The sequence below is a fragment of the Lepidochelys kempii genome, chromosome 21, assembly GCF_965140285.1.
Source record: "Lepidochelys kempii isolate rLepKem1 chromosome 21, rLepKem1.hap1, whole genome shotgun sequence".
NCBI lineage: Eukaryota > Metazoa > Chordata > Testudines > Cheloniidae > Lepidochelys > Lepidochelys kempii.
In genome coordinates, this window is record NC_136400.1 from 18645587 (window position 1) to 18657297 (window position 11711).

The following is an 11711-nucleotide window of genomic DNA, read 5'->3' on the forward strand; positions in this document are numbered from 1 at the left end:
GAACCAGTTCTGTTGATACTGACAGTTCCAACAGGGGCTTCTTCATCTCCAGACTCCTTTGTCACCTTCTCCACCAGACAATTACTGTCAGTATCAGGAGCTGTTACAATGGATCTCTAATGATCTACAGATCCCATTGAAAGAGATCCAGGACCTTCAACACCAGCTCTTGGACATTTTGCAACTCCAAGGACTGACCAGGGAGGCCCTCCCAATTAATGAGGCCATATTAGAACTGGACAGAATGTTTTGGTGCACACCAGCATCTTATGCCCCTATACCAAAAAGGCATTATTTTGTTCCTGCCAAAGGAGCTGTAGCATCCTACAAGAATTCCAAAAAGTCTAAACACATTCTTATAACACTAATATCTATTTTAATAATACTAACCTACAGGTAAGCCAGACTGGTTTCCAGCTATGCATTTGTCAGTGAGGCCTGTGGCCTTGGCATGAGCTGGCAACTGGTCTCCCAGTGTCACAGTCACAATAATGGTCAGTTACAATACCACTCAGTGTTTTTTTGGATAGTCCTCCCTTCCTGTTAGGCAGCAGGATTACTACCAGAAAGGCCATTTATCACAGAGGAGAAGGTTCTCTGGTTCTAGATTTAACCAGCTGGCTGATTCCACCCCCGCCCATCCCGGGATCCGGCAAGCACCTATTTTGATGCATGTCTAGGACAGTGATCCAGTGGTATTCTCTCCTTCACCATCTTCCTTGTTTGGGAACAGGCCCATTCCTTTTTATGGCGTTTGGGACTTGATTACCATGAACATCTGGGTCCTAAGCATAGTCAGATCAGGTTATGTCATTCAGTTCGTCTCCATTCCTCCTTCCTGAGCCCTACCCCAGCTTTCTTTGGTGATTTAGTTGGTGTTGGTCCCAATATTCAGCATATGTGTTCTCTTTCTTTCTTTACTTGTCACAGTTATAGTTCCTCCTAGTTACACCTCCCTGTGCCTCAAACTAAACATTCCTCTCCCTTCTTGGTGTCAACATCTTTTAAATATTTGTATTATTTTATCAGCCCCTGCATTAGTTGTCATTTACCCAAGCTAGATGTATTTAGTTTTGTAAACCTTTCCTGATAAGCAAGGTCCTTCATTTTGGGGGTTTACTGATTGTTACCAAAAAATCCCCTGTGATGGGATCCCGTGACAAGGTTCCCCAGGTGCAACCTGGACTGTGGGAGAGCTGAGCCCTCCAAACCCACCAGCCTGGGCTGTCCCTCACACTGGGATGCTGATGTCAAGCTACAAACCTCTGACAGGCATTGCACTTACACAGCCATCCACAGGCAGGGACACACCCAACTGAGTTACAAGAATGATCTCCCAGACACACACAAATCATCAATAGAGAGGCTCTAGCCAACTCCCCTCAGCTCCCCAGCCTTGCACCCCAGGAATATACCACCTTGCACTGCTCAAGGTTCCCTTGGAAAGTGCAAACTCATTAAGTTTGTCACTTCTTCATAGGAAAGTGAAAATACACCAGCCTTTGTAATCTGAGCTGAAAAGCACTTCAACCAAAAATACACTGTTTTAGGTAAAATATAAAACACATTTATTTAATACAGAAAACTAGATTTTAAGTGATTATAATTAACAGACAGAGATCAAAGTTGGTCATCTTAGAAATAAATTTGCAGTCTAAATTCACGCAAGATTTGAATCAAACAGTCTCTTACTCTAACAGATTATACAGACAGCTTACAGTTCCTCAATATACAGCCTGGACCTCCTTCCAGCCTGGAACCAATCTCCCTAGTTCAAAGCCTGTCTTCCAGATGATCTTCCAGGTGTTGAGATGGGGGAAGAGAGGCCAAGTGATGATGTCACTGCTACTCTTTTATACTTTCTTCCAGCTGCTAGAAAGATCCTTGCTGTGATATGGGTTAGGCCACCCCATTGTATACGTGCCTTCTCTGAGAAGCCTCCGAGACAGTGGATTCCTCTTGGTGAGCCATTGACTCCAATCTGGCCACTGATGGCTGTTCCTTTGTCCCTGCTGAAAGGCTGGCTGTGGGCATTGCTAACCTCACAACATATTTCATAACATTAGAACATAAGAATGGCCCTACTGGTTCAGACCAAAGGTCCATCTAGCCCAGTATCCTGTCTTCCAACCGTGGCCAGTGCCAGGTGCCCCAGAGGGAATAAACAGAACAGGTAATTATCAAGTGATCCATCCCCTATCACTCATTCCCAGCTTCTGGCAAACAGAGGCTAGTGATACCATTCCTGCCCATCCTGGCTAATAGCCATTGATGGACCTATCCTCCATGAATTTATCTAGTTCTTTTTTTGAACCCTGTTATGGTCTTGGCCTTCACAACATCCTCTGGCAAGGAGTTCCACAGGTTGACTGTGTGTTGTGTAAAGAAATACCTCCTTTTTTTTTGTTTTAAACCTGCTGCCTATTAATTTCATTTGGTGACCCCTAGTTCTTGTGTTATGAGAAGTAGTAAACACCACTTCCTTATCTACTTTTTCTACACCAGTCATGATTTTATAGACCTCAATCATATCTCCCTTTAGCCAACTTTTTTCCAAGATGAAAAGTCCCAGTCTTATTAATCTCTCCTTATAACGGAAGCCATTCCATACCCCTAACAGTTTTTGTTGCCCTTTTCTGAACCTTTTCCAATTCCAATACATCTTTTTTGAGATGGGGCGACCACATCTGCACACAGTATTGAAGATGTGGGCGTACCATGGTTTTATATAGAGGGAACATGATATTTTCTGTCCTATTATCTATCCCTTTCTTAATGATTCCCAGCATTCTGTTTGCTTTTTTGACAGCCGCTGCAATTGAGTGCATGTTTTCAGAGAACTATCCACAATGACTCCAAGATCTCTTTCTTGAGTGGTAACGGTTAATTTAGACCCCATCATTTTATATGTATAGCTGGGATTATGCTTTCCAATGTGCATTACTTTGCATTTATGAACACTGAATTTCATCTGCCATTTTGTTGCCCAGTCACCCAGTTTTGAGAGATCCTTTTGTAGCTCTTTGCAGTCTGTCTGGGTCTTAACTATCTTTAGTAATTTTGTATCATCTGCAGATTTTGCCACCCCACTGTTTACCCCTTTTTCCAGATAATTTATGAATATGTTGAATAGGACTGGTCCCAGAACAAACCCCCTGGGGAACACCACTATTTACCTCTCTCCATTCTGAAAACTGACCATTTATACCTACCCTTCGTTTCCTATCTTTTAACCAGTTACCAATGCATGAGAGCACCTTATCTCATGACAGCTTACTTTGCATAAGAGCCTTTGGTGAGGGACCTTGTCAAAGGCTTTCTGGAAATCTAAGTACACTATATCCACTGGATCCCCTTGGTCCACATGCTTGTTGACCCCCTCAAAGAATTTTAGTAGATTGGTGAGGCATGATTTCCCTTTACTAAAACCATGTTGACTCTTCCTCAACAAATTATGTTCATCTATATTGTTCTTTATAATAGTTTCAACCAGTTTGCCCGGTACTGTACAGACCCTTGCAGGCCTGTAATTGCTGGCATCATCTCTGGAGCCCTTTTTAAAAATTGGCATCACATTAGCTATCCTCCTGTCATCTGGTACAGAAGCTGATTTAAATGATAGGTTACAGACTACAGTTAGTAGTTCTGCAATTTCACATTTGAGTTCCTTCAGAACCCTTGGGTAAATACCATCTGGTCCTGGTGACTTATTGCTGTTTAATTTCGCAATTTGTTCCAAAGCCTCTTCTAATGATACCTCAATCTGGGACAGTTCCTCATATTAGTCACCCAAAAAGAATGGCTCAGGTTTGGGAATCTTCCTCACTAGGATTTAACTTCCAGTTTTTAAAGGATGCCTTTTTGCCTCTCACGGTTTCTTTTACTTTGTTGTTTAGCCACGGTGGCTCTTTTTTGGTTCTCTTACTATGTTTTTTAATTTGGGGAATACATTTAAGTTGAGCCTCTATTATGGTGTCTTTAAAAAGTTTCCACGCAGCTTGCAGAGATTTCACTTTTGGCATTGTACCCTTTAATTTCTGTTTAACTAACCTCCTCATTTTTGTGTAGTTCCCCTTTCTGAAATTAAATGCTACAGTGTTGGGCTGCTGTGGTGTTTTTCCTGCCACAGGGATATTAAATTTAATTATATTATGGTCCTATTACCAAGCGGTCCAGCTGTATTCATCTATTGGACCAGATCCTGTGCTCTACTTAGGACTCAATCAAAAATTGCCTTTCCTCTGGTGGGTTCCAGGACCAGCTGCTCCAAGAAGCAGTAATTTAAGGTGTCAAGAAACTTTATCTCTGCATCTTGTTCTGAGGTGAGATGTACCCTGGTTCTCATGGGAGACTTCAATCACCCTGATATCTGCTGGGAGAGCAATATAGCGGTGCACAGACAATCCAGGAACTTTTTGGGAAGTGTAGGGGACAATTTCCTGGTGCAAGTGCTGGAGGAACCAATTAGGGGCAGAGCTCTTCTTGACCTGCTGCTCACAAACCGGGAAGAATTAGTAGGGGAAACAAAAGTGGATGGGAACTTGGGAGGCAGTGACCATGAGATGGTCGAGTTCAGGATCATGACATAAGGAAGAAAGGAGAGCAGCAGAATATGGACCCTGGACTTCAGAAAAGCAGACTTTGACTCCCACAGGGAACTGATGGGCAGGATCCCCTGGGAGAATAACATGAGGGGGAAAGGAGTCCAGGAGAGCTGGCTGTATTTTAAAGAATCCTTATTGAGGTTACAGGGACAAACCATCCCGATGTGTAGAAAGAATAGTAAATATGGCATGCGACCAGCTTGGCTTAACAGTAAAATCCTTGCTGATCTTAAATACAAAAAAGAAGCTTACAAGAAGTGGAAGATTGGACAAATGACCAGGGAAGAGTATAAAAACATTGCTCGGGCAAGCAGGAGTGAAATCAGGAAGGCAACAATCACACCTGGAGTTGCAGCTAGCAAGAGATGTTAAGAGTAACAAGAAGGGTTTCTTCAGGTTTGTTAGCAACAAGAAGAAAGCGTGGGCTCCTTACTGAATGAGGGAGGCAACCCAGTGACAGAGGATGTGGAAAAAGCTAATGTACTCCCTGCTTTTTTTGCCTGTCATCACGAACAAGGTCAGCTCCCAGACTGCTGCACTGGGTAGCACAGCATGGGGAGGAGGTGACCAGCCCTCTGTGAAGAAAGAAGTGGTTTGGGACTATTTAGAAAAGCTGGACAAGCACAAGTCCATAGGGCTGGATGCGCTGCATCTGAGAGTGCTAAAGAAGTTGGCGGATGTGATTGCAGAGCAATTGACCATTATCTTTGAAAACTCATGGCGATCAGGGGAGGTCCCGGACGACTGGAAAAGGGCTAATGTAGGAAAAGGGCTCATCTTTAAAAAAGGGAAGGAGGAGGATCCTGGGAACTACAGGCCAGTCAGCCTCACCTCAGTCCCTGGAAAAATCATGGAGCAGGTCCTCAAGGAACCAATTCTGAAGCACTTAGAGGAGAGGAAAGTGATCAGGAACAGTCAACTTGGATTCACCAAGGGCAAGTCATGCCTGACTAATCTAATTGCCTTCTATGATGAAATAACTGGCTCTGTGGATGAGGGGAAAGCAGTGGACGTGTTGTTCCTTGACTTTAGCAAAGCTTTTGGCACTGTCTCCCACCGTATTCTTGCCAGCAAGTTAAAGAAGTATGGGCTGGATGAATGGACTATAAGGTGGATAGAAAGTTGGCTAGATTGTCAGGCTCAACGGGTAGTGATCAATGGCTCCATGTCTAGTTGGCAGCCGAATCAAGTGGAGTGCCCCAAGGGTCAATCCTCGGGCCGGTTTTGTTCAATATCTTCATTAATGATCTGGTGGATGGTGTGGATTGCACCCTCAGCAAGTTTGCAGATGACACTAAACTGGGAGGAGAGGTAGATACGCTGGAGGGTAGGGATAGGATAAAGAGGGCCCTAGACAAATTAGAGGATTGGGCCAAAAGAAATCTGATGAGGTTCAATAAGTACAAGTGCAGAGTCCTGCACTTAGGACGGAAGAACATGCACTGGTACAGACTAGGCACCAACTGGCTCGGCAGCAGTTCTGCAGAAAAGGACCTAGGGGTTACAGTGGACGAGAAGCTGGATATGAGGCAACAGTGTGCTGTTGTTGCCACGAAGGCCAGTGGCATTTTGGGATGTATAAGTAGGGGCATTGCCAGCAGATTGAGGGACGTGATCGTTCCCCTCTATTCGACATTGGTGAGGCCTCATCTGGAGTACTGTGTCCAGGTTTGGGCTCCACACTAAAAGGAGGAGGTGGAAAAATTGGAAAACATCCAGTGGAGGGCAACAAAAATGATTAGGAGACTGGAACACGTGACTTATGTGGAGAGGCTGAGGGAACTAGGATTGTTTAGACTGCGTAAGAGAAGAATGAGGGGGGATTTGATAGTTGCTTTCAACTACCTGAAAGGGGGTTCCAAAGTGGATGGATCTAGACTGTTCTCATTGGTAGCAGATGACAGAACAAGGAGTAATGGTCTCAAGTTGTAATGGGGGAGGTTTAGGTTGGATATTAGGAAAAACTTTTTCACTAGGAGGGTGGTGAAACCCTGGAATGCGTTACCTAGGGAGGTGGTGGAATCTCCTTCCTTAGATATTTTTAAGGTCAGGCTTGACAAAGTTCTGGTTGGGATGATTTAGTTGGGGATTGGTCCTGCTTTGAGCAGGGGGTTGGACTAAATGACCTCCTGAGGTCCCTTCCAACCCTGATATTCTATGATTCTATTAATAGATCCTCCCCTAAGGGATGTCCAAACCATGGCTCCTCCACACCTTTCGGCTTTCCCCCAGCCCTTAGTTTAAAAGCTGCTCTACGACCTTTTTAATGTTAAGTGCCAGCAATCTGGTTCCATTTTGGTTTAGGTGGAGCCCATCCTTCCTGCATACGCTCCTCCTTTCCCAAAGGTTTCCCCAGTTCCTAATAAATCTAAACCCCTCCTCCCTACACCATTGTCTCATCCACGCATTGAGACTCTGCAGTTCTGCCTGTCTAACTGGTCCTGCATGTGGAACTGGGAGCATCTCAGAGAATGGTACCATGGAGGTCCTGGACCTCAGTCTCTTACCTAGCAACCTAAATTTGGGCTCCAGGACCTCTCTCTTACTTTTCCCTATGTCATTGGTACCTACATGTACCACAACACTGGCTCCTCCCCAGCACTACACATCAGTTTATCCAGATGTCTCGAGAGATCCACAACCTTCACACCAGGTGGGCAAGTCACCTTGCAGTTCTCCTGGTCATCGCAAACACAGCTATCTATGTTTCTAATGATTGAATTGCCCATTACTAATACCTGTCTCTTTCTAATAGCTGGAGTTCCCACACCCGGAGAGGTATCCTCAGTGCAAGAGGATACCACAACATCATCTGGAAGGAGGGTTCCAACTATGGGATTATTTCCCTCTGTTCCAGTTAGATACTCTCCTTCCCTGGGACTTTCATCTTCCTCAACAGCACAAAGGCTGTCAGACCTGGGGTGGGACCATTCTACTGTGAGGAAGTCTCATCTATGTACCTCTCTGTCTCCCTCAGTTCCTCCAGTTCAGCCACTCTGGTCTCCAAAGCCCGTACAAGGTCTCTGAGGGCCAGGAGCTCCTTGCACCCAGTGCACACATACACCTCCTGCCCATAGGGCAGGGAATCATACATGCAGCATTTCGTGCAATAAACTGGGTAGCCCCCACTCTGTTCCTGGACTTCTGCCCGCATTCTCTTTTTCCTCCTGCAGCTGGTTCCTTTGTCGTCGTTTTGTTTATATCAAGGGGTGTTTCTGGCTTTTATGTTTAAAGAATGCTGAGTTCTAGCCCCTGCTCACACTCCCCCTGTAAATTCCCTCGCAAAACTCCCCTGTTCGCTAGCTCCTCTGGTCGCTTAGGAGCAGGCTTTTTAAAGCCCTGGTCTCCCTGAGTAGCCCCGCCCCCTGGTGAAGGGTTGATGGGTTCTAAAAGGCTTAGGGATCACAGCCTCGTTAAGAAGCTCTGAGCCTTGCGTAGCAGGCCGCTAGGCTCAGCACACACATGGTCCCCCAAACAAATGAACAGAGCACACGGTATATTTCAGTCAAGCAGCAAGCACACCACAAACACAAATACACACACTACAGACAATAATCTTATCCCAAGGGTCACGTAATCACTCCTCCTTCAGCTGGAGAACTCCCTTGCAAAGCTCCTTGTTAGCTGCTCGTGTTCGCTAGCTCCTCTGGTCACTTAGGAGAGGGCTTTTTAAAGCCCTGGTCTCTGAGTAGCCCTGCCCCCTGTTTAAGGGTTGATGGGTGCTAATAGGGTTAGGGATCATTGCCTCGTTAAGAAGCTCTCAGTCTTGTGTATCAAAGCGGTGTTTGGTAGGACACTACTGAATATCAATTCAGGACAAATTGCTTAGAGCAGGGCAGTCACAGCTCAAGGCTGGGGGTCCTTTGCACACCAAACCAGACCAACAGAGAGGACTTTGGTTTTATCCCACTGGCTAACCAGAAGTCATACAAGCAATTCCCTTAGACACACCAGTTTCTCAGTATCACCACAAGCACCACTCCTTATGGGGACGACTGGTGATGAAAACCAACACTCCAGTAAAAGAAAAAAGGTTCTACCGATCCCAAAGGACCAAGCCCCAGACCCAGGTCAATATACAAGTCAGATCTTACCCACAAATCACGCTGTTGCCAATCCTTTAGAATCTAAAATCTAAAGGCTTATTCATAAAAAGAAATATAGATGAGAGTTAAAATTGGTTAAATTGAATTAATTACATCCAGTAATTAATTGGTTCAGATCAGTAAGTTCTTGGTTCAGATTTGTTGCAGCGATGGAATAAACTGCCGGTTCAAATCAAGTCTTTGGAATACATCCACAGCTGGGATGGGTCACTCAGTCCATTGTTCAGAGCTTCAGTTTGTAGCAAAGTTCCTCCAGAGGTAAGAAGCAGGATTGAAGACAAAATGGAGATGATGATGATGCCTTTTATACCCTTTTGCCATGTGGCTTGTGCTTCCTTTGTTCCAGACACAAGCTACCCAGCCCACGGCATGGAAAAACCTTAGAGTTCTGTCCATAGGCATGTTCCTGCATGCCTTACTGAGTCACAAGGTGTATCTGCCTTCTCTCAATGGATCAGTTGTATAGCTGATGGTCCTTAATGGGCCATCAAGCAGGCTAGGCAGTGCTGATGCCACATCGTCTGGGGCGTCACCTAGAAGCATAGCACAAGTTTGAAATACAGACAATATAGAGCCAATACTTATAACTAAATACAAAAATGATACATGCATAGAGATAGCATAATCATAACCAGGAAATCATAACCTTTTCATAGACATCTTACTTGACCTCCTTTGTACAAGATTTGGTACCACTACAGGACCTTGGGTGCAAGAATGATCTATACAGTCACAGTTCATGTCAATAACGTCACATCTTGCCTAGCATACCGCTAGGCTCAGCACACACATGGTCAGCACATGGTCCCCCAAACAAACCGAGCACATGGTATATTTCAGTCAAGCAGCAAGCATAGATACACACACTACAGACAACAAACTTACCCCAAGGGTCACATAATCGCTCCTCCTTCACCTGGAGATCTCTCACAAAACTCCCATGTTAGCTGCTCCTGCTCACTAGCTCCTCTGGTCGCTTAGGAGCAGGCTTTTTAAAGCCCTGGTCTCCCTGAGTAGCCCCGCCCCCTGATTAAGGGTTGATGAGTGCTAAAAGGGTTAGGGCTCACAGCCTTCTTAAGAAGCTCTCAGCTCTCAGCCTTGCCTAGCAGGCTGTTAGGCTCAGCACACAAATGGTCAGCACACGGTCCCTGAAACAAACAAACAGGGCACACGGTATATTTCAGTCAAGAAGCAAGCACACCACAAGCACAGACACACACTACGGACAACAAGCTTACCCCAATGGTCACGTAATCGCTCCTCCTTCACCTGGAGAACTCCCTCGGAAAACTGCCTTGTTAGCCACTCCTGTTTGCTAGCTCCTCTGGTTGCTTAGGAGTGGGCTTTTTATATTCCTACCAGTGTTTTTTCCAAAACTTCACAAATCCAGCGAGGAACGCAGATTGCATACTCTGGATATTAGAAGGGTGCTGGCCTTTTATATTGAGAGAACCAAACCTTTCCACAAGTCGACACAGGTCTTCATTGCAATGGCAGACAGGATGAAAGGTCTGCTGGTTTTCTCCCAGAGAATTGCCTTGTGGATAACTGCCTGCATCAAGTTCTGCTATGAGCAAGCAGGGATGTCACCACTGGCTATTGTGACGGCCCATTCCACAAGGGCGCAAGCTTTATCAATGGCTTTCCTCAGGCAGGTACCAATCGAGGACATCTGCAGAACCACTACCTGGTCTTCAGTCCACACCTTCGCATCTCATTATGCCATCACAAAGCAGTACCGGGATGATGCCAGCTTCGGCAGAGGAGTGTTGCAAACAGCATGTCCGTGAACTCCGATCCCACCTCTAGGAATAAAGCTTGTGAGTCACTTAACATGGAATTGACATGAGCAAGCACTCAAAGAAGAAAAAACGGTTACCTACCTTTTGTAACTGATGTTCTTTGAGATGTGTTGCTCAAGTCCATTCCATGACCCGTCGTCGTCCTATCCATGGGTGACTTTAATTTTCCTGATATCTGCTGGAAGAGCAATACAGCGGTGCATAGACAATCCAGGAAGTTTTTGGAAAGCGTAGGGGACAATTTCCTGGCGCAAGTGCTGGAGGAACCAACTAGGGGCAGAGCTCTTCTTGACCTGCTGCTCACAAACTGGGAAGAATTAGTAGGGGAAGCAAAAGTGGATGGGAATCTGGGAGGCAGTGACCATGAGTTGGTTGAGTTCAGGATCCTGACAGAGGGAAGAAAGGTAAGCAGCAGGATACGGACCCTGGACTTCAGGAAAGCAGACTTCGACTCCCTCAGGGAACGGATGGCCAGGATCCCCTGGGGGACTAACATGAAGGGGAAAGGAGTCCAGGAGAGCTGGCTGTATTTCAAGGAATCCCTGTTGAGGTTACAGGGACAAACCATCCCGATGAGTCGAAAGAATAGTAAATATGGCAGGCGACCAGCTTGGCTTAATAGTGAAATCCTAGCAGATTTTAAACATAAAAAAGAAGCTTACAAGAAGTGGAAGGTTGGACATATGACCAGGGAAGACTATAAAAATATTGCTCGGGCATGTAGGAATGATATCAGGAGGGCCAAATCACACCTGGAGCTGCAGCTAGCAAGAGATGTCAAGAGTAACAAGAAGGGTTTCTTCAGGTATGTTGGCAACAAGAAGAAAGCCAAGGAAAGTGTGGGCCCCTTACTGAATGATGGAGGCAACCTAGTGACAGAGGATGTGGAAAAAGCTAATGTACTCAATGCTTTTTTTGCCTCTGTCTTCACCAACAAGGTCAGCTCCCAGACTGCTGCGCTGGGCATCACAAAATGGGGAAGAGATGGCCAGCCCTCTGTGGAGATAGAGGTGGTTAGGGACTATTTAGAAAAGCTGGATGTGCACAAGTCCATAGGGCCGGACAAGTTGCATCCGAGAGTGCTGAAGGAATTGGCGGCTGTGATTGCAGAGCCATTGGCCATTATCTTTGAAAACTCATGGCGAACCGGGGAAGTCCCGGATGACTGGAAAAAGGCTAATGTAGTGCCAATCTTTAAA

General features: G+C 45.6%; 1 protein-coding gene across 2 annotated transcripts in view; it reads left to right on the forward strand.

The window, feature by feature from the left end:
• Positions 1-7745, forward strand: part of IPO9 (importin 9) — a 204363-nt gene extending 196618 nt beyond the window's left edge. For both annotated transcript variants that reach the window (XM_073320215.2, XM_073320212.2), the window contains one exon: positions 7360-7745. In XM_073320215.2, the coding sequence (XP_073176316.1) occupies positions 7360-7545 (186 nt within the window). In that variant the 3' untranslated portion in view covers positions 7546-7745. The remainder of the gene's footprint in view (positions 1-7359) is intronic.
• Positions 7746-11711: the final 3966 nt, after the last annotated feature.